General features: G+C 39.8%; 1 protein-coding gene across 8 annotated transcripts in view; it reads right to left on the bottom strand.

The window, feature by feature from the left end:
- Positions 1-27,550, bottom strand: part of Mta3 (metastasis associated 1 family member 3) — a 214,369-nt gene that overhangs the window by 113,850 nt on the left and 72,969 nt on the right. For all 8 annotated transcript variants that reach the window (XM_010621509.2, XM_010621506.2, XM_010621508.2 and 5 more), the window contains exon 3: positions 21,371-21,464. In XM_010621509.2, coding sequence (XP_010619811.1) covers positions 21,371-21,464 — 94 coding nt within the window. The remainder of the gene's footprint in view (positions 1-21,370; positions 21,465-27,550) is intronic.

The raw sequence follows: 27,550 nt of genomic DNA, 5'->3' as shown, positions 1-27,550 counted from the left end.
GTAACAAAAAAAAAAAAAAAAAAAAAAAAAAATTTCTCCAAGTATGATAGAAAATCACATTTGCTATCTTATTAAAGTTTAAAAAGCAAAAGTCAAAACAGTAATAGAAGACATTAAATACCAAATGATTCACTATTTTTTCTGGGGTTTTTTTGTTTTTGTTTTTGTTTTTTTGGTACTGGGGATCAAACTCAGGTCCTTGCACTTACAGGGCAGACAGCGGAACCACTGAGCTAAATCCAGGTTGTGTTTTTATAGCTGGAAAAATTTCCATACAGTTTAGTAGCAGTATGGTGCTGGACGCAGGGAGAATAGAAAGTACAGAAGATTGTACAAAGCTACCGTTTGAAGTTTTAAAGAGTCGTAGAGGGTGCTACCCTGTAATCTTCTGTTTTAGTTGTATGTGCCATATCATGAGTGACCTAGCAAGGTTCCCATGCGTTTTAGTTTTGGGTTGCAGGATGACCAAGTAGCCAAGGTCCCAAAGGCTCTGCAAGGAAGCTACACGTGCAGGATAAGAAGGGCTGGGGTAAAGCATCGCCCAGGAAATGGGGAAGGAGTCAGAAAAGAAATGCCCCCAGCAGGGTCGAGAGTACTTGGTCATCCAGCTGAGATCCAGAGGTCATTCTCAACAGCGGGTTTCAGTCAGGGACTAAAGCAAAGTGTTACCAGCTAGGCATATGACACAGAGCCAACTGCTGAATTAAATAACTGAGCTACAAGGGGCAGGACCAGTGAAGGAGGAGCCATCACTGACTCGAGGTACCTGAGCAGAAACTGGCTGTTTTTCCAGACAGGTCAGAATCACAATTCTTATATGTCTGTTTGGGGAACTCGGGGAAGCAGCAGGGAAGGGGAGTCTTCCACAGATTACTCAAGAACCCTGAGTTCTTTATTTATTTAAATGAAGTATCATCTACAGCAATAAGAAACTGACACAAACTATACAGAAAAGCAGGTGATAAAAAATGTGTCTATATTTGTGTTCAACAAGTACTCAAATATTTGGAGATAGCCAGGCAAGGTGGCACATGCTTGTATTCCCAGCACTTGGGAGACTGAAAATCATCACAAATTTGAGGCCAGCCTGGGCGACACAATGAGTTCAAGGTCTGCTTGAATTATAGAGCAAGGCCCTGTCTTTGGAGAAAAAAAAAAAGATTAAAATAATTCCACTTAGGATATCATCAAAAAGAATAAAAAAGACATTGAACAAAAGACAAAACTTAAAAGTTAGCTGTTACAAACTACAGACTGCTGCTAATAGAAATTAAAGCTGGGCATGGTGGAGCATGTCTGTAATCCCAGCATTCAGGAGGCTGAGGCAGGAATTTTGCCACAAGTTTGAGGCCAGCCTGAACTATGTAGTGAGATGCTCTCAAAAATCAAACCAAAAGCTAAATAAATAAATAAATAAAGATCTATGAAAATACATGTTGAGTTTGGAAGAGCTAATCAAAATAGATTAAGAGCTAAAACTAAGGGCTGAAAACCTAAGTCAGTGGTAGAGCACTTTCCCAGCACATGAAAAGCCCAAGGTTCACATACTAATACTTCATAAATCAATCTAGCAATAAAAATCTTAGCATAAATCTTTATTATCCCAAAGTAGGCAATGGCTTCTTAGCTAGAATTCCCCAAAACATAAGCAACTGAAGAAAACAAAATGAACTTAATATTAAAATGTTTATGCTTAAAAGGGCACTATTAGGAAAGCAAAGAGACCAAAAGGACACACCATCAACAAGGAACTTCTGTTGGCATCAGCTGGCCAGTGCTCACCATCAGACCCCTACACCATACACGCGCGCTCACTGGGACCAGGCCCAGTGCAGATAGTCCTTCCTCCTGGGAAACAGGGTCTACCCTCTACCAGTCTCACTCAGGAGAAGCCTCGCCCCAAATCAGTCACAGAGAGCCTGCTTCTCAGTCAGTGTTTTCTATGTGGCACAGCAGCTCCTTCACCGCTATCTACTCAGTCAGCCCTCCGCAGAGGGTTTATTCATTTAAAAACAGGGCCGGGGGCCAGGGATTTGGCTCAGTGGTTCTGTTGCCTGCCTTGCAAGTGCAAGGGCCCAAGTTTGATCCCAGGCACCAAAAAAAAAAGGGTTGTTTGTAAAATCAGCACCGGGATTTGGCTCAGTGGCTCCGGCGCCTGCCTTGCAAGCACAAGGACCCAAGTTCGATCCCTGGTACCAAAAAAATAAAATTAAAATAAAAACAAAGTGAAGGGATGAATCACAGTATACCAGAAAATTTCTGCAAGTCATGTAGCTGGATAAGAGTCCGGGATCAGAATGTAACAAGAAAGTTGCTGGGTGTGATGGTGCACACCTGTAGTCCTAGCACTCAGGAGGCTAATGCTGGAGGATTGCCAATGAGTTCAAAGCCACCCTGGACTACAGAGTAAGCTCAAGGCCAGCCTGAACTACATACTGAGAGCGTATCTCAAAAAACTGGAAAATAAAAAATAAAAAGACAACCCAATTACACAAAGAATTTGAATGGACAATTCTCCAAGAAGATATATATACATGGTCAATAACTACAGATATTCAGTATGTCACCAGAAAATGCAAACCAAAGCCACAATGAGATTACACTCATGAGTTACTTAGGATACACCAAAAAATGCTCTTTCATTATAGCGTAAACAACATAGCATATATTCCAAAAACCTTGATGGTACAACCTACTACACACCTAAGCCATACGAAGTGGCCCACTACTGGTAGGCCACAAGACTGTAAGCATGTCACTGAATTCTGTAAGCAACTCTAACACAGTATCTGTGTGCCTAAACATACAAAAGATAAATATTTAGGGAGAGTGATTTTTCAACTCCATTATGATCTTACAGGACGCTAGCTCAAATAAATGCAGTTGGTCTTGACTAAAATGTCACTATGTTGCCCATGACTACTTCATACCAACTAGAATGGCTACAGTCAAGGGTAAGGTATTTAGCTCAGTAGTGCCACGCAAGCACAAGGTCCTGAGTTCTATCCCCAGTACCCCAAAAAAAGGCTAAAGTCAAGATAGTCTCATTATTATTAAAATAAATTCATATAAATAAAACAAAAATGGGGCTGGGGATTTAGCTCAGTGGGTCCACTGCCTGCCTCCCAAGTGCAAGGACCCAAGTTCAAACCCTAGTACAAAAAAAAAATAATAAGTAAATGGAACAAAAATGATAGCTTTCATATAAAACATCCAGAATAGGGAAATTCAGAGGCAAAAAGTAATTTGTTTTTTTTTGTTTGTCTGTTTTTTGGTACCAGGGATTGAACTCAGGTCCTTATGCTTGCAAGGCAGGCAGTAGAACCTCTGAGCTAAATCCCCAGCCCAAAAGTAGATAAGTAATTTCCATTGGAAGGGGGAAATGGGGACAGAGGACAAAGTTCCTCTCACAGGTAAGAAAAAAAAGCCCTAGAATAATTCAGTTATATAAATATATGAATATACTAAAAACCACTGAAGTATACAACTTTTTAAAGGGGTAAACTTACCAATAAACTCAGTAAGATAAAACTAAATAAAGGGGTAAACCATAATTTAGTATATGTGCTGATGAAGCAAGTACAAAAGGGGTAAACTATAATGATATGTGAATTATATGTTAATTTTTTAAAAAGCTAAATCCATCCAAAAAAAGGCAAATAATAGTCAAGTACTCTACCACTGAGCTATACCTCCAGCCTTCTAATTCGTTTTTAGCTACTGAATAGCATTTTTCTTTTCTTCTTCTTTTCGGGGGGTACCAGGGATCGAACTCAAGACATTGCCTTTGGAAGGCAAGGCAGAGGAGCCACTGGGCTAAATCCCTGGCCCTTTTTTTTTTTTTCTTTTTAGATGGGCATCTTGCTATTTGGCTAGCTTCAAACTGACAGTCCTCTTGCTTCAACCTCCCGTGTAGCTGCAATTACAGTTACTTGGGAGCTGAGGCAGAAATCTGGCAAATTCAAGGACAGCCAAGGCAACTTAGGGAGGGAGATCCTGTCTCCAAGAAAAAATTGTTTTATTTTCATTTTTTTTTTACATAAAAACCCATATCCTGACTCCCCTCACCCCAACCCAGGATACCCAGGTTTTTTAGAAGATCGGGTAGGGTCATACAAGTTCACTCTCACTTAAGTACTCATAACACTAATTTTAACACATTTTTCTGGCAGAACATCTTGCCAGCAGGTCTCAATCTTTTTACTTAAAGGATCCACTTATACTCAAGTCATACTGAGAACCTCAAAGAGCTTTTGTTTATGTGGACTCTACCTATATGTATTGTAGTAGAAATTAAAGAGTAAAAAAAATTTTTGTTCTTTTGTTTGTTTTTTGTTTTGCCACGGTCTGGTTTCGGTTTTATGAGACAGGGTCTCGCTATGTAGTTCAAGCTGGGCTTAAACTCACTATGGAGCCCAACTTGACCTTGAACTCCCAGCAATTCTTCTGCCTCTGTCTCCCAAGTGCTGGGACTGCAGGCACATGCCACCATACCCGGTAAGAATTTTGAAACACAAGAAATCACAGCACACATTCCATTTATCAGGAGAGTGATGATATCATTATATACATACAATCTCTGGAAAACTCAGGGAATTGATAGAACAATTCAATGCCAGCTTGGAACAGTATAATCAAAATCATTTTGACCTCACAGATGCCCTAAGAGGGAAGTCAGGAGCAAATGACCTATGCAAAAGAAATTTTTTTTTAGTACCAGGGACCGAACTCAGGGCCTTGTGCTTTCAAGGCAGCAGCAGCACCACTGGGCTAAATTCCTGGCCCAAGAGATTTTTTTTTTTACTGATTTTAAGAAACTATCTTAGAGCCAAGGATTTAGCTCAGCAGTTTTGCCACCTGCCTAGCAAGCGCAAGGTCCCAAGTTCAATCCCCGGTACCAATAAAAAGAAAAGAAATTTATCTTAGAAATTTTATCTTCACATGAGACACAATGACTCATCAGTTCTACAGTAAGTGAACATCCCATCAGAATTTTAGCTATTTCTGCTTTAAATTTATTCAAAGAACATCCGACAAAGGCTGCCCAATTTTATAATAAATTCAAAGTCCATTTGGAATTGTACAGTTTTAACATGTCACCACGCATTTTTCCATTTGTTATCAACTGTAAAACCTGAGAAACAAAAGAACTAGAAGTAATCATATTAACCAGCAACACACCAGAGCATCATCCTCTGTAATTCATTACCAACCAATACAGCAGCCAGATCTTCCTAAAGCACAACTTAAATTTCTTCCCTACTTTGATACAAAGCCCTCAACTGCCAGGCATGCTGTCATATGTCTGTAATACCAGCACTTGAGAGGCTGAGGCAGGAAGATCATTGAGAGTTCAAGGCCAACTTGGGCAACTTAGTGAGTTGAAGGCCAGCTTGACTACATAGCCGAGACTCTGTCTCAAAAAACAAAAAGCAAAAAAAGCCCTTAATCTTCCAAATACCATTCAAATAAAAATTAAACTTTCATGGTCACAAATTTCCCAGGTATCTGCCCTGCCATCACACATTTCATACGGAGCCTCTACCTGATCCTCAGCAAATCAAGGCAAAAATCAATTACAGATGAGCCTACCACTGTATTCTTTTTTTTTTTTTTTTTTGGTACCAGGGATTGAACTCAGGTCCTTGTGCTTGCAAGGGAGGCGGCAGAACCACTGAGATAAATCCCCAGCCTACCACTGTGTTCTGAAGACATATTTAAGGAAACATAGAAGCTCTGGCCTGATTATGATTACAGTTCAGTCTGGATTCTACACAAGAATACAGTATATGCTTTCAAGTACACTAAGTACTATCACATGAGGTAGAGTGCACCAAAAGTAGAATGGAAAAAACTAACAGAGCTTGAGAAACCAGGGAAATTTTCTCTGAAGAAATATGCTTATGCTAGCACCTGAAAGGAAAGTGGCAGAGAGTAGAAAACACCTAGATGAGGATGGCAGAGGTCCTCCTGTATACTTAGGCTCACAGTGACTGCATGAATGTCTTGCCTTCATCATCAGAGTGACAACTAAATCAGCAAACATCCTATTTCTCCCCAGCACCAAGGATCAAACCCAGGGCCTTCACACTGTTATATCCCTAGCTCTTTTTATTTTTCATTTTAAGACAGGTTCTCCCTAAATTGCCCAGACTGAAAGTTGGGCCATCCTCCTGCCTCAGTATACCATTAGTGGGGATTGGGAGAGAGCTGATAACCTCTTTATAGTTACTGTACTGGTTTTAAAACTGAAAGTTCCTTATTTAAGTCCTCAGTCCCAAACAAATGAGGAAGCTGGTCATCTTAGCCGTGCTATTACACAACTGACATCTGGCCTACTATGTGGTACTGTAACAGCTAAAATTCAAACACTGAAAATACCAAGTCTCATCAAGCTCAGACCACACAGTGAGTTCATAGCCACTCTGAACTACATAGCAAGATCTTGTCTCAAAAGCAAAAGGACAAAATTGGAGGACTAACATTGTTTTCAAAAAGAATTCGCATGTTACTAGCAAAAGAAAAAAAAACACAGGTAGAGCATTAGGACAGAATAGAAAATTCAGAAAAAAATCCACAAATATATGACCAAGTCAAAAAAGTCATACAAAAAAATCATAGATCCACAGAATGCACCACTTTCAAAAATAAACTATGACTGAATAATTCAGCTGTTAATCCAAACTATAAAACTACAAGAAAATACAGGAGATTAAATATCACAGTATGTAAGTAAAACAAACAAAATTTCTGGAGAACTCTTTGGGGACATGTATTTAAAAACCTGTAAAATTATGCTTGCTGTCTAGGCATGTAGTTCAGTGTTAAGGTGTGTACCCAGCATATGCAAAGTCCTGGGTTCAAGTGCAAAAATAAAAAAATACAAGTTTTTAAAAATGAAAACTACATGGGCCAGGGGTTTACCTCAGTGGTTCCACGGGCTGCCTCGCAAGCGCAAGGGCCCAAGTTCGAGCCCCAGTACCCCCGCAAAAAAGAAAGAAAACTACACATGCCTTCTGATCCACTCACTTCACCCCCCCAAAAAAAAAAGACATCAAATCCATAAGAGGCTACTAGGATATTCACTGGAACATTTTTTCTATCCCTTTTTTCCTATATCCAAACTGGTAAATAATCTAAAATAATTCTATAATGTTAACATTCTATGCAAAAGTTGAAAAGTTTTGTTATAATCAATTATCAAGGGCCAGGGATTTAGCTCAGCGGTGCCACAAGGACTCGAGTTCGATCCCCAGTACCAAAAAAAAAAAAAATTATCAATATAATATGGGTCTTTTTTTTTTGGGTGCTGGGGATCGAACTCGGGTCCTTGCGCTTGCAAAGCAGGCCACCGAACCGTTGAGCTAAATCCCCGGCCTATCAATATAATATGGAGACACAACGTAATATGGGGAGGGTGAGGGAGAGGAACAGTAGGGCAGGTGGGAGGGGAGGTGGGAGGGAACACTAAGGTGTACCTGGTAGCGCATGCCTGTGATTCCAACACTCTGAGAGGCTAAGGCAGGAGGGTTACCAGTTTGAGTCCAGCCTAGAACACTTAATGACTTAGCAGACACAGTCTCAAAATCAAAATTTAAAAAGTTGGGGTTACATCTGAAGTACAAAGGTCCGAGTTCAAACCCCAGTCTGGAAGAAAGGGAAGACAGACCCAAGTCAAGAATGATGGCAAACAGCTGTTGAGAGAGCCAGGGATTTAAATCAGTGGTGCCCCAACTGCCTCATAAGTGCAAGGTCCTGAGTTCGATCCCTGATTCCAAAAAAACAAACAGCTCTTGGAAGGTTGCGGCAGGAGGATCATAAGTTCGAGGACCAGCCAGGGCAAGATAGTGAGTTTTGTTTTTGTTTTTGGTACCAGGGATTGAACTTGGGACCTTGTGCTTGTGAGGCAGGCAGTGGAACCACTGAGCTAAATCCCCTGCCCAAGACAGTTTGAGTTTAAGGCTGGTCTGGACCACACAGGAAGACCTGTCTCAATCAACCAAAACAGGAAGGACAGATGCTGTCACAAAATAAGATACAAACTTTTTGAAGTTTTTATCAATTTGGAAACCAAATGTCTGAAAATTTATAGTCCACAATGGATGGCACAGAAAAAAGAATGAATAGCAGAGCATAGAATCCCATTTCCCACAGACATTTGGTGCAGAACATTTCCTTCGTCTCAGAGAGAGGGGGAGAGGACATAAATGGAATTAAGATGTGTTACATACATTTACCACCTTCCCACTATGGTCATTATGCACTGCAAACATGGACTAATGAAAAAAACAGTAACTTTAAAAAAGGAAAAACATAAGAGATTTTTCCCTAACTACATAGAGTACTACGTAAATCAGAAAATCACCTAAAAAATAAAAATATAAATTTGTTGCCTATAAAAACCCAATAAAGATCCTGGTACCAAAAAAATAAAAACCCACAAAGGGCCAGGGATTTAGCTCAGGGGCACCACACCTGCCTCACAAGTGCAAGGTAATGAGTTTGATCCCCGGTAAAAAAACAAAGGAACCAACCATATTATACATCAGTGACAAAAAATATTACACAAAAATAAGAAATAAAATATTTTTTTTTTTTTTTTTTTTTTGTACCAGGAATCAAACCCGGGTCCTTGTGCTTGCAAGGCAGGCAGCGGAACCACTGAGCTAAATCCCTGGTCCTCTAGGAATATCTTTTCAGCACCTTCTATGGGAGTTCAAATTAACTCCTGTCAGGAATTAAAGCTTCACCTAAATGAAGGTATAAATGTAAACCAGGAACAGTGGCACAAGCCTGTAATTGGAAGATTCTGCGATGCTGAGGCAGGAGAATCACAAATTCAAGTCCAGCCTGGGCAACTTAAGAGACTTGGCAAGATCCTCTGCCAAGGAAAATAAAAATGATTAGGGAAGTACTTCAAATGAAAAGGCTCTGGCTTCAATTCCCTAGTATGGGGTGGGGGTGGGGTAAAGCAAGCTTGGTTAACCAGTTTTTGGGGTTTTTTTCTTTTTTTTTTTTTTGGTACCAGTGATGGAACTCAGGTCCTTGCACTTGTGAGGCAGGAGGCAGGCGGTAGAACTGCTGAGCTAAATCCCTGGCCCTTTTTTTTTTAATGGTAGCAAGGTTTTATTAAAGGTAGGAAAAGAAACAGACTCCGCAGAGTGAGTATGGGCCAAGAAGAAACAGAAAAGAAGTGCACCCTATAGCATGAGGGTGAGCAGTCTATGCAAGAATAGTGGCACAAACTCAATATGGTCTTCCCTCTTGCATCACCCACTCCTCAGGTTGACATCATGTCTAGGTCATCCTATGGAAAATCTGCTCCAGTCCTCAAGAGAAGTCCATTTGCAGAGCTCTGGGAACTGTTCTACGCATGTGTTCTGGAATTTTGTAATTAAAGTCACTCCTACTTCCCAGCCAGCTTTGTCACACCTGAATCTCCTGCCTCATTTGCCAGAGAGACACATATCCCTATAATTCTTTATGGGGTGCTGAGGGAGTGGTGGTCTCTATCTCCTAGAGCTTCTTCTCACTGGAAGGGGCTGTAATGGTCCAACCTACTTAACCAGCTTTTCTTTTGGGAGGGGGGAGTGGTACTGGGGATCAAACTCAGGACCTTGAACTTGTGAGGCAGGTATGGCGCCACAGAGCTAAATCCCCAGCCCTTAACCAGCTATTTTTACAACTCTGCTACAAAGATTCACTCATCTCCACAATAAAAAAACTTTACAGCCCAGCACTCTCAGGAGGCTGAGGCAGGAAGACCATGGAATGCTGCATGTTTGTAGCCAACTGAGCTATAAAACAAGAGCCTGTCTCAAAAAAAAAAAGTTCAAGCAGTTTAAAAAACTGGTGGAGCAGGGCAGTGTCAAAAGCCTGTAATACCAGCTACTTGAGAAACTGCGATGGGAGGATTTCAAAAAAGACAAAGCAAGCCAGGTGTGGTGGCATATGCCTGTAATCCCAGCACTGAGGAGGATCACTGGGAGTTCGAGGCTATACAGTGAGTTCCATACCAGCCTGAACTACATAGTGAGACCATTTCAACATAAAAAAAAAAAGAGTGAAGAGTAAACCAAGTCCTTTATTCCTTTTCAAAGTCATATACCTATCTAACCCAATATATCCAAAGGAATGTGTATTCCTTTGAAATGTCAAAATTTAATGCCGTAAATTAATGCAAATTTCAATATGTCTTCAAATAAACTAATTAGGTTAAATTTTAATGATATTAATTCTACTTCTGTAGCAGAATATGAAAGCTTACAAAGTAACATTGCTACTCCAACAAAATAAGCCTATTGATGACTTTATGTGCATTCTTTAAACAATTATTTTTTTTCCAATTTTTTTCAGGTCCTGACACACACTGAGCAAGTGCTCTACCTACATCCCCAGATCCTTTCAAATGAAGGACAAAAGGAGACAGGGCGGAATAAAAGTCGTCTCACTAAAAACAACTCAGAAGTACGAATTTGTAGAATTCAAGTAATCCTGCCTCTCCCCTTCTGTGACAAAAAAACAAAAAAATGGATTCAAACTAAAAAAAAAAAAAGTTTACATCTAAGAAATTGAGAAAGTACTACTGGAATGGGGGAGTGGATCGGTGGTAGAGTACAAGACAGGGGCTAGGTATCCTTCCTGAGGGAACAAGTCTTCACCTCTACCACAGCAACTACAGTAGGTACACTGTGGGGAAACAGCCTCCATCTGGGACCCACCGGACCGAAGATTTCCTGAGAGCAGGGACTGCATCTTGGTCACTACCATCCCAAGCACTACAGCAGACATCTGTTCATACTGAGTTGCTCAGTGAGCTGTGCAGTGAGTGAAGGACTAAGTTAGACATGCGGTGTGAGCATGGACTTGAAAACAACCAGATTTGGAATTTTCAGGTTCGCCTTCTAGAATACTAGTCACTTGTACAATTCCAAACCAGGCACATGGGACACAGCAGTAACAATCCACCACGGCACCATCATCTCCACCCTGCATAATCACACTTCACGAGATGACTGGGTTTTCTCAACCTCCTTCCTTTCACATAGAGAGATCAGAAAGCTTAAATCTCATTCTCTAGCTGGCCCCAGAGACACATGCCTGTAACCCACCTACCTACTTGAGAAGCTGAGGCAGGAAGACAAGTCTGAAAGCAGCACAGGCAACTTAGGAGACCCCACCTCAAAAATGTTAACAAGCTGGAGATGTAGCACTATGGCAGAGTGCTTGTCCAGCATGTACAAGGCCCTGCATTTGATCCCCAGCATCACAAACAAAACAAAACAAAAAAAAAAAAAAAAGAGAGAGAGAGAAAAGAAAAATACAAAATATGAGTCTAATTTTCCAACCCATAAATTATACCATACAATTATAAAAGATTACCTTCAAAAAAGATTAAAAAATATCTAATTCCTTCAATGCCTCATTTAATAATAAGTAATGTGACATCAATTTTAAGTATTAATATGCCTCTTGCTTTGCTCAGTAAGAACCATTAACATTCAAAGGAGCAGATCAATAGAAAATGTGCATCATAAAACATAATTAACTTGTCAAATAATAAAATTTTTAAAATACTAATAGTTGATAATGATCTGGCTGATGAGACAAACTTGCCATAACTGCTAATTATAAAATGTCATTTACAAAAATAAAAACATTATCAAATAGTAAAAGAAAAATGCCCTTATAAATGAAAGTTTATTACCCTAATGCTACCTCTGAAAGTAGACTTTTATGCCAATTCCAATCAAATGGTCATAATAGCCTAGACGGCTCACTGACTAGGATGAGCCAGGGCGGCCCTGGATGAGGAAAAACGTAACCGGTTCACTGAAGTCTGTGCCTACACACGCTGCAGACTAAAACTTTCTAACCAAGTTCAACAGACACTTAAAACTCAACTGTTTAGTTTTACCCCTACAAATAAAACTTTTGGTTGAAATACAAAATTGAGAAACCAAATATAAGCCTTTTTTTTTTTCTTTTTTCAGTACTGGGATCAAACTCAGGACCTTGTGCTTGTGAGGAAAGGATGGTGCCACTTTGCTAAATCCCCGGCCCTCTTTTTTGTTCTTTTATGCTTCCATTTCTTTTTAATATTTTTCTTGTAAATATTAAAATTTTAACAAATGGGCTGAATAAACTACAGAATAGATACCATCAAACAAAAATATTAGAGGGGCCAGGGATCTAGGTCAGTAGTGCCACTGCCTGCCTCACAAGTGCAAGGTCCTGAGTTCGATCCCTGGTACCAAAAAATATTAAATAAATAAATAAATAAATAATAAAGTCACTAGCAATTTAAAAAAGAAAACAATAATCTTAGAAGCAAACTTCCTGAGCTAAACAGTAATCCCAATTCCAACATATTCACCAAAAATAACCCCTGAGGCAAAACGATTGCTGTGAGTTCAAGGCAAGTCTGAACTACACAGAGAAATCCTGTCTCAAAACTTAACCAGTCCAGGTCCGGGGATTTAGCTCAGTGGTTCTGGTGACTGCCTCACAAGCGCAAGGACCTGAGTTCGATCCCTGGTAAAAAAAAAAAAAAAAAAAATCAAATAAAACTCAACCAAAAATGCACAAAAGGCTTACTGAGGTAAATCCAATATGTAGACAATTCTAGTAAAATTTCACAATTTTTTTCTTTGAGAGGTTGGTTACTGGAGATTGAACCCAGGGCCTTCACAAAATACTACACCCCAGTCCTTTCTTATTCATTTTGAGAAATTGCCCAGGCTGGGCTACTACTTGCTATCTTCCTGCCTCAGCCTCCCAGAGTGCTGGGATTACAGGCATATTGTAGCATTCCTGACTTGATTTCAGACTTCTAACACTGGATACCAGAAAACAAGCAATTTTTTTAAAGTTCTAGGAGAAAACTATTTTGAACCCAAAATTCTATAAAGAGCCAAACTAGCATTCATGTATCATGGTAAAATAAAGACATTTTAAGGCATGCAAAGATTTAGAAAGTTTACTATCAACAGATGCTTTTTTGTGAAATATTTAAATGAGGACATATTTTAGCAAAGTAAAATACAGTATAACTCAAAAGGTAATGTGACAAAAGAAACAGTGCAAACACAAAAAGTTGAAATGGAAATATTAAAGCAGCTATGAAATGTAAAATGGGCTTTCACACAGGTTCAATGATGTCGCTCAGTGGTAAAGAGCCTCTATGATGTAAGTGAGGTCCTGGGATCCATCACCAATACCACACTAAAAATAGACTCTATATAAAAGCATTTAGAATACAACTTAATCCGGTACCATACATTATTATTCTGTTATTCTGATTAGTAGAAGACCCTAGATCTATATGCTATATATTGTGGAGGTGTATATCTCAATGCTATATTTGTCTAACATGCACAAGGCTCTAGGTTCAGTTCCAGCCCAGAAAAAAATATATATTTTAAGTTCAATAATTAATGGGAGTATTTCACAGTATCTGTACTATGGCTATAATGCAAAAAAAAAAAAAAAAATTTAAGGCCCTGAGACTTATTTATGGATTCAAGAAATATAAAGAGTTTTTTCTTTTGTTCTGGCCATGTTGAGAACAAACCAGGACCTCAACCTCACCCATTCAAGCCATGAGCTCTACCACTGAGCTGCAGCCCCAGCCATATATATAACTTTCCCCACAAACAGGATGAAGAATAAAACTTTCAAGCATAAAATACATTAGGTCAAACTTCCATGCTCAAGCAGAAAAGGATCATGAAAAATTTCAAAGCCAAACGTGGTGGGTGGCACACACCTATAATCTCAGCAATCCCTAGAGAGAGGATCACTGTGAGTTCAAGACCAGCCTGAACTACATAGCAAGGCCCTGCCTCAAAAGTGCAAACACTTGGGTGAGGATGTAGCCCAGTGGTTCTGGTGCTCGCTCACAAGGGCAAGATCCTGAGTTTGATTCCCAGTACCAAAAAAAATGCAAACTGAGATTCCATCTCATCCCATAAAGATTGGCTAGCATCAAGAAATCAAATACCTGGGGCCAGAGATTTAGCTCAGTGGCGCCACACCTAATGCACAGCAAGTACAAGGTCCTGAGTTCAATCCCCAGTACCACAAAAACAGAAAACAATAACAAAAAAAGAAATCAAGCAATAACATACTGGTGAGGCTGTCAGAGGATAGGAGGGAACCCTTCCACATTGTTAGTGGGAATGTAAACCAGTACAATTGCTATGGAAATCAGTACGGAGAGGTGGGGATTTAGCTCAGTGGTTCCAGCGCCTGCCTCCCAAGTGCAAGAATTCAAGTTTGATCCCCAGTACCAAAAAAGAAAAAATAAATCAGTATGGAAATTCCTCAAAAAGCTAAAAATAGAAATTTCACTTGACCCAGCTATTCCCCTTCTGGTTACCTTCTTGAAAGATTTAAAGACATCACATTACAGTGATATATTCATACCCATGTTTACAGTAGCAGAACTCATACAGCTATGCCTATTAACAGACAAATGGATAAAGAAAATGTGTATCTACATATTCAATGTAATATTACTCAGCCATAGAGGATAAATTTGAGTCATTTGTAGAAAAACAGATGCACTTGCAACCATAACTCTAAATGAAATAAAACAGACACAGGAGGTTAAATGTTGAGGTTTCTCTTATGTGAGAAATTGAAAATATAAACAATTTAAAAATCAAAATAAACGATTATAGGAAACAGGGCCAGGGATTTAGCTCAGTGGTTCCACCGCCTGCCTTGCAAGCACTAGGACCCGAGTTCGATCCCCGGTACCAAAAAAAAAGATTATAGGAAACAGAAAGGAAGACCTCTTGCAGATGGGAAATGGAATTAAGCATAGAGGGAGAGGAGAGGCAGTGGGAAGGGAAAGGAAATGAAAATGAGTAAGACACAATATGCATGTGCACCAATTCCCCACGATGCGTGTATTCGTCATGTATGGCAAACATACTAAAAATAATAAATAAAAAATTTTAAATTACAGTAAATAAAAATTTAAAAGACTGGGTATGTAGCTCAACAGTAGAACACTAGCCTACCATGTATAGGCCCTGGGTTTAATCCCCAGTACAGTAAAAAGATAAATTCTTTTCCTGGCACCAGGGGTCAAACTCAGGACCTTGGGCTTGCAAGCTAGGTGTAGCACTACAAAGCTAATTCCCTGACCCCTAAAAAAAAATTTTTTTTAAATTGACTATACAAATGCTAGCAAGAAAAAAAAAAAGAAATTAGCAACAGTACCAGAAAACAACGTTCAATAAGAAAAGCATTAGAGAAAGGTATTTTAAGTATCTTTTGTCTTTTCCTTCCTTCCTTTCTCTTTCACTGGAGATGGAACTAGGTGCCACTGAGCTAAATTCCCGGTCCTTTCTTTCTCTTTACATTTTTTTTTTTTTCAGGCAGGGTCTCACTATGCAGCCCAGGCTGGCTGTGAACTTATGGCAGTCCTCCTGCTTCAGCCTCCCATGGGCTGGGATTCTAGGAATACTCCACTAGCATGGCTTAATTTTTAAAAAGGAATCCATGCACAGGAATAACTTTCAAGTACCTGACAGTATACTTCAAAACCAAAAACTATTATTTGGACAGTAGTTCACTGGTAGGGATTTTGCCTACAGTAAGACCTTAAGTTTCCTTGCCCCCCCCCAATTTATTTTTTATTTCAGGATTTAGTGTCTTAGACAGAAGCTTCACCGAGGACCCAAGTTAGCTCCATGGTACCAAAGAAGAAAAATCTAATTGGGCTAAGGATTTTGTTCAGTGCCACCACCTCACAAGTGCAAGGATGTCACAAGTTTGAGGACAGCATGAGCTATGTAGCAAGACCCTCTCTTTTTGTTTGTTTCTTTGAGATAGGGTCTCACTATGTGGCCCAGGCTGACCTCGGTTACAGGCTTGCAAACATGACCAGCTAGCAAGACCTCATCTTTCAAAAAGATGTTTTTTGAAAAACGGAAACAGAAACACATACTGAGGTTAAAATGAAAAGGTTTATTTTATAGGAGCAAGTGTGTACTGAGACCTGAGGAGGTAGGTGGAAGAAGGGCAGGAAGCAGCACAGTTTATGTGTTGATAACTGTACCCCACTGAATGGTTATACTGGGGTTCCTCAGGCTGGTCTAAAAACTATACTACTCAAGGACAGTGCCACACTGCACCGTGCTGACTGCAGTTAACAAGACATTCTATACTCAGTGCTCTGGAGTAAGTGTTCTAGGTGGCAATGGCAACGTGAGGTAATGCTTGTATAACCAGAAGAATCAGTCATTCCACAATGTAGACATACTTAAAAACATCATGTTGTACAACATACGTACAATTTATATGTCAACTTTTGGGTAAATAACAATCATTGTATTGCAAAACCTTCAATAGACACTAATGGTTCTCAAAGAAATATGTGTAACTTTAAAGACATTTACTAAAAAGTGAGACCAAAAAAAAAAGTGAGCCTTTTATTGGTTACTTTTCCTTCCCAATAAATAAGAGAATGACCTTGCAGAGTTCCATATAAAAAGTCCTATGAGTAGTTTGGTTGAGATTTCAATAAACTTAACCCATTTTGAGACTAATTTTGCCAACTCATCTATTGGCAATACTGGACACAAACATTTACAATATTGAAGAAATATTTTTGAAAAGCAATTTCCAGTGTTTTTCTGATTGTTGTTTTTTTTTGCTTCTTGGGGAGCTAGAGATAGGACACAGAACCTCACCCACGCTGAACATGTGTTCTATCACTCAGCTACAAACCCAGCCCCTAAAATTACTGAAATGGTTTTTAAGGATTCTTTGAAGGCTTTAAATTTTCGTTCATTTTATAGGTACGGAAATAAAGAATTTCATTTTTATTTGTTTTGAGACAGGGTCTCACTATGTAGTTCACTGTGTAGCCCGGGCTGGCCTCAAACTCAGGGCAATTCTCCAGTTTTGTAATTACAACTGCAGTTTTATTTCTTTTTCTTTTTTGGTACAGGGGATCAAACTCGGGTCCTTGTGCTTGCAAGGCAGGTGCTGGAATCACTGAGCTAAATCCCCAGCCCATGCAGTTTTATTTCTTTAGTACCAAAAGTACTTACAGGTTTGTTTTTTGTTCTTTGGGGGGTTTTTGTAAGTAGTGAGATACATGTTTTGTTTTGTTTTTTACTCAGGGCCTCACACTTCCCAGGAAGGCACTACACCACTGAGCTACATCCCTGACCTTATGCTTTTTAAAATTTCAAAATGGACAGTGGCACTGGTGGTTTTCCTCTTATTTTTAGTTGTTTCTTATGGCCTTGCAAACAGTAATTATGTAGTTCCTGCTTTCTGATATGTGTTAAAACTTTGGGGGGGCTCACTTATACATGTTATAAATAATACTATTAACAGGAGACTTTAACCCAATTTTTATCAGTGATGTTTGGACTGTTTCTGCCTTCTTATTTTAAATTTACTGTTAGTTTTTTTGGGGGTTTTTTTTGCTTTTTTTTCTGGTGAAGAGTATTAAACTGATGACCTTGAACATGGTAAACAAATGCACTACTGAACTCCACCTACCCCCAAATTTATAGTAATTTCTTCTTGTATTTCTTTCTATTCAGGTGGGGTCTATTTCGGCCTCCCTCCTCCTTTATATTTTTTTGAGGCAGGGTCTCACTTTGTAGGTCAGGCTGGCCTTGAAATCATGTCAATCCTCCTGCCTTAGCCTCCTGAGAGCTGAGATTACAGGTATGCACCACCACGTCCAGTTTACTTCAGCCCATTTTAAATTCAACTATTTAGTATCGTGGGTGAAATAAAATTAAACCATTCCTTTGTATCCTTCCATTAGTTACCCTTAAATTATTAAGAGATATAATTAGTATAATGAACTGTCAACATAACAAATGGAACAGGGGCTGGGGATGTAGCTTAGTGGTACGTCACTTGCCTAGCATGTGCAGGATCCTAGGTTCAGTCCCCAGAACTGCCAAATAAACAAAACAAACAACAGTTCCTATAACATTACTTTTACATGAAAAATACAAGATTTCATGCCTGGAGTTTTGGCACATGCCTATGATCACTCTTGAGTGACTGAGGCAGGAAGATCATAAGTTCAAGCCTAGCCTCAGCAACTTAACAAGACCCGCTTTCAAAACTAAGAATAAGTGGGGCATGGTGGCGCACACATATAATCCCAGCACTCAGGAGGCTGAGGCAAGCGGATCACTGTGAGTTCAAGACCAGCCTTGGCTACATAGTAAGTTCCAGGTCAGTCTCAACTACATAGTGAGACCATCTCAAAAAACCAAAAAAAAAAAAAAAAAGTCTTCATTTGTTCTTTCAAATTGTTACTGAATTCTCAACTCAAAATGCTTCACTTCTCTAGTATTAAGAAATCTAGCTAGGAGTGGTGGTACACTCCTGTAATCCCAGCACTTCGGAGGCTGAGGCAAGAGGATCGTTGTGAGTTCGAGACCAGCCTGGACTACATAGTGAGTTCCAGTTCAGTCTCAACTACATAGTGAGAACCTGTCTCAAAAAAAAACCAAAAAAAACCTCTGATCCTTTCTATGTTGCTAATTTTGTTTCTAAATACTTGATAGGATCCTCTGTTTCCCTCTGGTGTCTTGAAATGATGTTATCTGTTTCTTTTCCCACTCACTCAACAGATTCTCATCCACCTCTGCAGAAGCATTCTTTTTAGTAACATTTCCTTTTTTTCCTCATTTATTTTCATTAATCTTATGGTTTCTGAATCTATTTTCTAAATCTCTATTTACCGTATTTTAAACCAATAAAGGGACAAATTCCCAATGACAAATGTCATCATATCGTATAGCTAAAATACCAATAAACTTAATGAATTAAAGGCTGGGGATTTAGCTCAGTTCCACCACCTGCCTCGCAAGCACAAGAGTTCAACCCCTGGTACTAAAAGAAAACAACAACAACAACAAAATCTTAATGAATAAAATAATGTTTATCATATTTTATATTGGTCTTTTGATCTATATTGAGGTATTTCCAGTATTTTTTAATTTTGCACATTTTTGTTGTTGTTGTTCTTGTGTTTTTGAAACAAGGTCTCACTATGTATCCCAGGCTGACCTCAAACCCTTATAATCCTCCTGCATCAGCTTCCTGAGCCCTGGGATACAGAAAAGCACCACCACGCCTAGCCTTCTGCATCATTCTTTATATGCAGCCTTTCTAATCATTGTTTCATTTTAACAAGCATTTTTAAATTTCCTAATACACTGTTACTGGGTTTTTGGGGGGAGGTGCCACTTTGGGTTTGAGACAGGGTCTCACTCTGTAGCCCAGACTGGTCTCAAACTCATCATCTGTCTGCCTCACACTTCTTTTGGGTGGAGCAGATTAGGACAAGGTCTCACTTTGTGGTTCAGGCTGGTCTCAAACTTACAGTGATCCTCCCACCTCACCATCTTGAGTGCTAGGATTACACATACGTGCTACCACAAGCAGCTATCCTTGTTCTTTACTACTTTTTATTATACAGAATCAGTATCTATGGGTGAGTATGGTGACACAAAAATATATAATCCAAGCTGAGTCAGGCGGATCACAAGTTTTACACCTAGCTTGGGAACCTTTATAAAGACGTAGTCTCTTTCCAAAAAATCTGAAAGTGTAGACTCACATATGTAATCCTAGCACTCAGAAGACTGAAACAAGAGGATCATAAATTCAAGGCCATCAACAGCTACATAGTGGACACAAAGCCAGGCTGGACTACATAATGAGACCATAAGCCAAAAATAAATAAATAAAGGATACTGAGCATGGTAGTACACACCCGCAATTCTAGTACTCAGGAGGCTAAAGCAGAGAAGGATCACTGAAAGTTCGAGTCTAGCCTGAGCTACAAAGTCAGTTCAAGGCCAGATTGAATTACACAGCAAGACCCTGTCTCAAAAATAGAAAAAATTAAACATCAACTGGACTTAGCTCAGTGCCACTGCACCTGCCTCACAAGCTCAAGGTCCTGAGTTCAATCCCTGGTACTGCAAAAAACAAAAAACAAAAAAATTAAATCAACCTATAAATAGGACTGGGGGTGAAGCTCAGTACTCCCTATGTTCAATGCCCAGTATCCAAAAAGAAAAAAACCTCATGAATTATCAATTCTGGCCTTTAGTGAAATCACCTTAGTAAAGAACAAGAGATCACCGGGGATTTAGTTCAGTGGTTCCAACACCTGCCATGCAAGTGCCAAGGTCCAAGGTTCAATCTCCGGTACCAAAAAAAAGAACGAGAGATCAAGCATTTTGGTGCACACTCGTAATCCCAGCTATTCTGGAGGTTAGGAAGAAACAGCATAAATTCTAATCCAGCAATTTAGCAAAATTCTATCTCAAAATAAAACAATAAAAAGGTCTGTAAATGTAGGTAAGTGCAAAGGCTCTGGATTTAATCCCCATCACAATAACACATGTAATATATAACATAGTTTATAATATAATATATATATCCCAGTTTTATTAGAGGAAATAATGTTCCCCAAAATACCAGCTAAGTATATATTTCCTCCAATCTGTACCTTCAAAAAACTACCATTGACCAGGGAATTAGCTCAGTGGTACCACACCTGCTGTGCCTGAGTTCAAGATCATCCTGGGCTACACAGTGAGTTCAAGGCCAGCCTGAATTACTGAGCAAGACTCTGTCTCCAAAAAAAGCCCCAAAACCATCGCTGATAGCTAGAAGTGGTAGAATCTCAAAATTTGGGAGGCTGAACGAGAAAGATCAGAAGTTCGAGGCCGTCTTAGGTTCAAAGCCAATCTGGATTATATTGTGAGAGCTTGTCTCAAAAAAACAGAAATACCACTGAAAAGAGGAGATGGCAAAACAATGCCATGATTGTGAGTTAAAGTCCACTTGCAGCCAGGCATTGTGGCGCATGATTGTAATCCCAGCACTCGGGAGGCTGAGGCAGGAGGATCACTGTGAGATGGAGACCAGCCTGGGCTACATAGTGAGTTCCAGGTCAGTCTCAACTACATAGTGAGACCCTGTCTCAAAAAAACCCAAATTAATTAATTAATTAATTAAAATAAAGTTCACTTGCAAAGACTGCTATTTCAGTATTCTAAGTTATTAAGTCATGCATGATGCCACTTAAGAAAATTTAAATTGGAGAGGGGGAGTAGCTCAGAAGTGTTTGGCTAGCATAAAGAAGGGTCCTGTGTTCCATCACCAGTACTGTAAAAATAAAAAAAGAAGAAAAAAGAAAATATAAAACTAAAACACCACCCGAAAGGTTACAGTCATTTTAAACTACATTGAAGATATATAAGGCAAAAACCTTCAGGTAACAGAAAGCATCTTCTTCTCAGCACAAAAAAACACAAGACAAATGTTTTTTGATCCAAGAGAAAGACAATTAACTTACTAGCATGCTTGTCCGCAAGCATTATAAGCGTATTGGAAATATCTCGTCTTCTATAAAAACACACTACTTTCGCTTCCACGTTGCCACTTGCAGTCTAAGAAATGAAAAAAATAAAAGTTATCTGGGCGCTGAAGGTGTAGCTCAGTGATAAAATACGTACTTGGCAAGCATGAGTCCCTGAGTTCAATCCCAGCACCCAAAAAAATGGGAAGTTATCTGAATTGTAGTATTTATGAAACAAAAGGAGACACATGACAGTTTTAAGGTTACCTGTATTAACACTGAGCCAACCACAAAGACAGGATAACCAGAAAGCTAAAACTTTCAAATAAGGATGAACAACATAATTATCTATTTAGTTCTAAGCACAACTAGAATGTCAAATATATGACAGTAATCCACTAGGATTAATTATATTAACGACTAAAGCCATACTTAACTGATTAGCTTTAAGAAATTAACCTGCAAGGGCCGGGATTTAGCTCAGTGGTTCCGGCGCCTGCCTTGCAAGCACAAGGACCCGAGTTCAATCCCCAGTACCAAAAAACAAAAAAAACAAAAACAAAGAAATTAACATGCAAAAATTTATAGAACATATTTATGACATCTCAGCCTAGCCTATTTCCTCCAACCCCAATCCTAAAAAAGCCCAAGTATAAAAATCTCCTAGCCTTCCCCCAACATCCATGTTAAGTTGATGGCAAAGCTTTCCACACAAGGACAGCCAGTACACGGACTGTACCAGACAGCCCCAAAAACCACCACCAGGCCAAGGGTGGCTGCTCATCCCTAACAGTCAATATTTTCAGTAGTACTTGGTTTACCTTGACATGTGAACGTATTAAAAGCCAAAGTTATGAACGCTGAAGCTCTTATTTCTTGTTGACTACAGTCTAGGTATAATCAATATTCAGTTAAGCTGTAATTTACTGCAGCTGAGGCCTAGGATCCTATTCTCCTATTTGCTATGAATTCTGAGAGCTTTCAAAAAGGTCATTCATTACTAAATTCCTTGTAAAAGCAAATAGATTATAATAAAATGGTGCTGTAACTTTCAATTTCTAACAAATTTGAGAACGTTTTCAGAATTTCTGAGCTAACAGATATATTCAAATATATAAAGAAATGATTATCCATGTGCTACAGTAAACCTGTCAATTTTATGAAGTTGAGCCTTATTTTACTGTAAGAAACAGTACTACAGAAATACTGCCCCTTAAAATTGAAATCATTTAAATTTTCTAACCAAAATGCTTCTATATTTCACAATATTGTGATCAAATACATCCTCCAGAAGTAATGATCCAGCAATCTGCTAAAAGAACAGGCCAATATTTCCATGTAAATAAAATCTATCTGACTTCAACTCTAAGCTTTTTATCATTTTTGTCTCATTAGCAACTTCCTCTAACAGAGATATTCAATAAAAGATACTTAATTCCTATTAATATGCTTGACAGGTAGGAGTATGATCAAAATAAAATTATTTGGGGAGTCTGAGGCTGTAGGTCAATCACAGAATTCATGCCTAGCATGAGTGAGGCCCTAAGTTTTAATCCCCAGCACAAAAAAATATTCTATTCTGGACCATGAACACATTTACCTATTGAGTATCTTACCATGGTAGCCCAATATTCTTCACCCCCTCTATAAAATACACACACTCCCCTCAAAAGTACTCCTGTAAAGCTTTACTACTCAAAATAGGAGTCCACTGCCCAGTGCAAATCCAAAACTTTCACTGGTGTGTGATATATGGAGTTCAGGGAGCTATAGGCACAGCTCAGTGGCAGAGTACTTGCTTAGCATGGTTCTATCCCCGGCACTGCAAAAAATAAATAAATAAAATGAGGTGAGGACCAAGCATAGCTGCATATGCCAATAATCCCAATTAGTGGAGAGGTCAGGGCAGAAAGATCACAAGTTCCAGGCCAGATAATACTACAATCCAAGATCTTTCTCAAAATTTAACAAAGGATTGGGAATATAGCTTAAGGGTACAGTGCTTACCTAGCTTATACAGCACCCTGACTTCAATCCCCAGTAACAAACAGGGGAAAAAAAAAAAGCAAAAATGTAAATTCTCCCCCAGTTTCAGAAGCATCTGCTCAAAAGACCTAGGTCAGTGGTGGTGAACCTATGGCAGGCATGCCACAGTGGGCTGTTTGTATCATTGAAAGCTCTAAAAGGTTTGCCATCACTGACACTCAACACAGGTTGAGCCTGGTATGGTGACACATTCCTCTAATCTCAGCACTCTGCAAGGCTGAGACAGAACTCCAAGTTGAGCCCACCTAGACAACTCAGTGTCTTAGGAAGACTCTTCTAAAATAAGAGCAGGATGGGCCAGGGATTTAGCTCAGTGGTGCCTCCGCCTGCCTCGCAAGTGCAAGGACACAAATTCAATACCTGGCACCAAAATTGATTGATTAATTAATTAAAATAATGCAGGGGAGGGGGGTGGGGACTTATTTCAGTGCAAAGGCCCTGGATTCAACTCCCAGTACTGGAGACCTAGGTTAAAGTTTATATACATAAAGAGTCTCATTATTTCTTCAATTCACCAAGTGCCTTCAGAGCCCTGAACTGAGCCTCTCCCTAACTGAAAACCTCTACCGGTTTCCCACAGGTACAGCACAAAGGTAAAGCATTCCCAACAACACACTCAGACCTCTGCTCCTTTCCTTTCCTTTCCTCTCTGGACTTCATTTCTCCCAATTGGTGGGGGGGTACCAGGGGTCGAATTCAGGTCTTTGCGCTTGCCAGGCAGGCACCGGAACCCCTGAGCTAAATCCCTGGCCCTGGACTTCATTTCTCACTCATGGGATCAAGAAGATCTTGGGCCGGGGATTTAGCTCAGTGGCTCTGCCACCTGTCTCACAAGAACAAAGACCTGAGTTCGATCCCTGGTACCAAAAAAAAGAAGGTAAAATCTGCTGGGGGCAGAACCAAAAATGCCACCAAGAGGGAAGAATCAGGTGGAAAGTCCTTAATAAGCTTTAAAAAAATAAATAAATAAAGTTCAATTGGTAAAGTCTGGAAGGACCAAGCATTCTAGAATAAAAGTAGAAAAAGTGGTATTATTTGTAGAGTGTACACAATGAACACTGATTTCCACCATGTAGGTTGCAGAGCCTCTTAAATCTCTATTCTGTTAAATACATTTACTAAAACATCCTCTAGCAATTATGGCTTTTCTTTTTTTTTTTGAGACAGGGTCTCACTATGTAGTTGAGACTGACCTAGAACTCACTCTATGTAGCCCAGGCTGGTCTCGAACTCACAGCAATCCTCCTGCCTCAGCCTCCCAAGTGCTGGGATTACAGGCATGCACCACCATGCCCGGCACGGCTTTTCCTAATTAAGCTTTAAAATCATTTCAGTCACCCTCATACTCACGTTTCCATCCTAAACTTAGAAAATAATTATTACCATAACAATTTAAAAAGTCACATTTATACAAAGAACAAAACAACCTCCCCTTCATAAAGTCCATGGTTTGTCCAGACTAAAGAACAAATGCAGGCTAGGCATGGTGGCCCAGCCCTACAAGCACTTGGGAGGCTGAGGCAGGAGGATTGCCATGGAGTTTGAGGCCATTCAAGACTCCTGCTTTCTTTCTTCATACCTTATCTTTCCAGGTGTTCCCTTCCTGAGTATCTGAGTCTGCAGAGTGCCTGACACAAAATAGGCACTCAAAATATATTCAATTATCTATGCAAAATGGTATGTCTTTTTCACATCCCTTAAGAAATAAAGGCCCTAAACTGGGCGTGGTGGCGCATATCTGTAATCCCAGCACTCCAGAGGCTGAGGCAGGAGGATCTGCTTTGAGTTTGAGACCAGCCTAGGCTACAGAGTGAGTTCCAGGTCAGTCTCAACTACATAATGAGACCCTGTTTCAAAAAACAAAAAAAAGAAAGGCCCTAGGGCTGGGGATTTAGCTCAGTGGTTCTGCCTGCCTTGAAAGTATAAGGTCCGGAGTTTGATCCACAGAACCAAAAAAGAAATAAAGGCCCTATGTAAATATTTGATATTTAAAAGCACTCTCAGCCGGGCGTGTAATCCCAGTACTTGGGAGGCTGAGGCAGGAGAATCACTGTGAGTTCGAGACCAGCCTAGGCTACATAGTGAGTTCCAGGTTAGTCTCAACTATGTAGTTGAGACCCTGTCTCAAAAAAAATAAAATAAAATAAAAGTACTCTCAGACTAGGCATGGTGTTATACAACTGCAATCCCAGGCAAGATTTTAAGTTTGAGCCCAGCTTGAACTCTCTGAGACCCTGTTTCAAAATTTTCTTAAAAATAATTTTTAATGAAGGGGGTGCTAGGGACATAGCTCAGTGTGAAGTCCTTGAGTTCATCCCCAAGTAATGCAAGAAAAACAAAGGCATGGTGGGTCCTGTCGGTAAATCCCATTGGGGATGATGAAGCTAAAGCAGGAGGTTCCTGTGTTCTAGGCCAGCCCAGGAGACTTACAAAAACCCTATCTCAAAATAAATGGGCTGGGCTGAACCAGGTATGGTGGCGTGTGCCTGTAATACCAACAGCCCTCGAGAGGAGAGTCAGAAGGGTCCCAGAGAGTTTGACACCAGTATGGACTACACAGTGAAACTCTGTCTCAAATAAATAAATGGGCCGAGAGCCAGAGATTTAGCTCAATGGTACTGCCTGCCTGGCAAGCACCAGGTCCTGAGTTCGAACCAAGAGAGGGGAGGGAATGGGCTGAAGCTGAAGCTCAGTGCAACAGTCCCAATTCTATCCCTAGTACAAAAAAAAAAAAAAATTTTTTTTTAAGAGAGAAACATAAATTCACAGGTTACATTTCCAGAGCACCATGCTTTGCTATTCTCAGCACAGCTGCTTTTTTATTTCTGGGACTACAGCTAATGTCTGTCCCTACTATATGTATTTTTCTGGCAGGAAGCAGCTCCTCAAAAACACCTTTTTATTTATACAATGATTCAATCAGGACTGAGAATGCTAGAACATTTACCTAACGCACAAGGCCCTCCTACCACAACAAAAAGTAATTTATTCACAGCACTTTATAAATACTAAAGCTATATACAAGGATTAACATTAAGACAAAAAGTTCATTAATTCAAGAACTATTTCCTGAAGACCTTTAACTAGATGCCGACCACTACCCTAAGGCACTCAGAATGCATTAGTGAGCCAGGTAAAGCGGTGCATGTCCATAATCCCAGAACTCTAGAAGTCTGAAGCAGGAGGATCACAAATTTAAGTCCAGCACACGCAACTTAGTCACTTGGCAAGGTCCTGTCCTAAAATTTTAAAAGGATGGGAGTGTGGCTTAGTGCAGAGACCCTGGATTCAACCTGCAGTAGCACACACCCAAAAAAATGCTTTAGTGAACAAAAAAGAAAAGATCACTACATATTCCAGTTTGGGAAGACAATGAAAATAAACACTATGCTGGGTGGATATCATAGTGCTGCACACCTGTGATCCCAACACTCGCTCAGGAGGCTGATGCAGGAGGATCACTGGAAGTTTAAGGGCAGCCTGGGCTACAAAGAGAGACCCTAGAGACCCTGTCTCCAAAAACAAACAAAAAAAGAAAATAAACACTTACACACACACGCACGCACGCACGCACGCACGCACATAATTTTTTTAAAGCAGTTCTGAGGATTGAGCCTAGGGCCTCACCCACATTAGGCAAGTGGTGGCCTGGGACTGAGACACTTCCCCTATCCCTTTTTATGATGAAACAGGATCTCATGAAGTTGTCCAGGCTGGCCTTGAAGGCTCCCAAGGATTGCAGGTGTCACTAGCCCATCGTCTTTTTTTTTTCCCTTCTTTTTTTTTTTTTTTTTTGTTAACTGTAATGCTGAAGATGGAATTCAAGGCCTCAGGCATGCTAAGTGGGCCCTCAAGCAGTGAGCTACCAATGGGGCTCAGCCCCAAATTAAGTGTATTTAAGGTGATAAATAATGTGGAAAAGAACATGGGAAGGCGAGTAATGGGACTGGTTACAAGTAAATATACCATCTAAGATGACTACAGGAGAAATAGTTAAAAGCACTGTGCTTGGATGAGTCTTTCCAAAAGCGTTCAGAAAGAATAGAGTTCAGAGAGGAGCAGCAACAGCCAAAGTATACAGGGTCTTATAGGTTAGTATTTCTATTACAATCAGACTTTTTTTTTTTTTTG

Source organism: Fukomys damarensis, unplaced genomic scaffold (genome assembly GCF_012274545.1).
Source record: "Fukomys damarensis isolate Sample0158 unplaced genomic scaffold, DMR_v1.0_HiC HiC_scaffold_2, whole genome shotgun sequence".
NCBI classification, from domain to species: Eukaryota; Metazoa; Chordata; class Mammalia; order Rodentia; family Bathyergidae; genus Fukomys; species Fukomys damarensis.
Note: the sequence above shows the minus strand (reverse complement) of the source record. Positions and strands in the feature narration are given on the sequence as shown.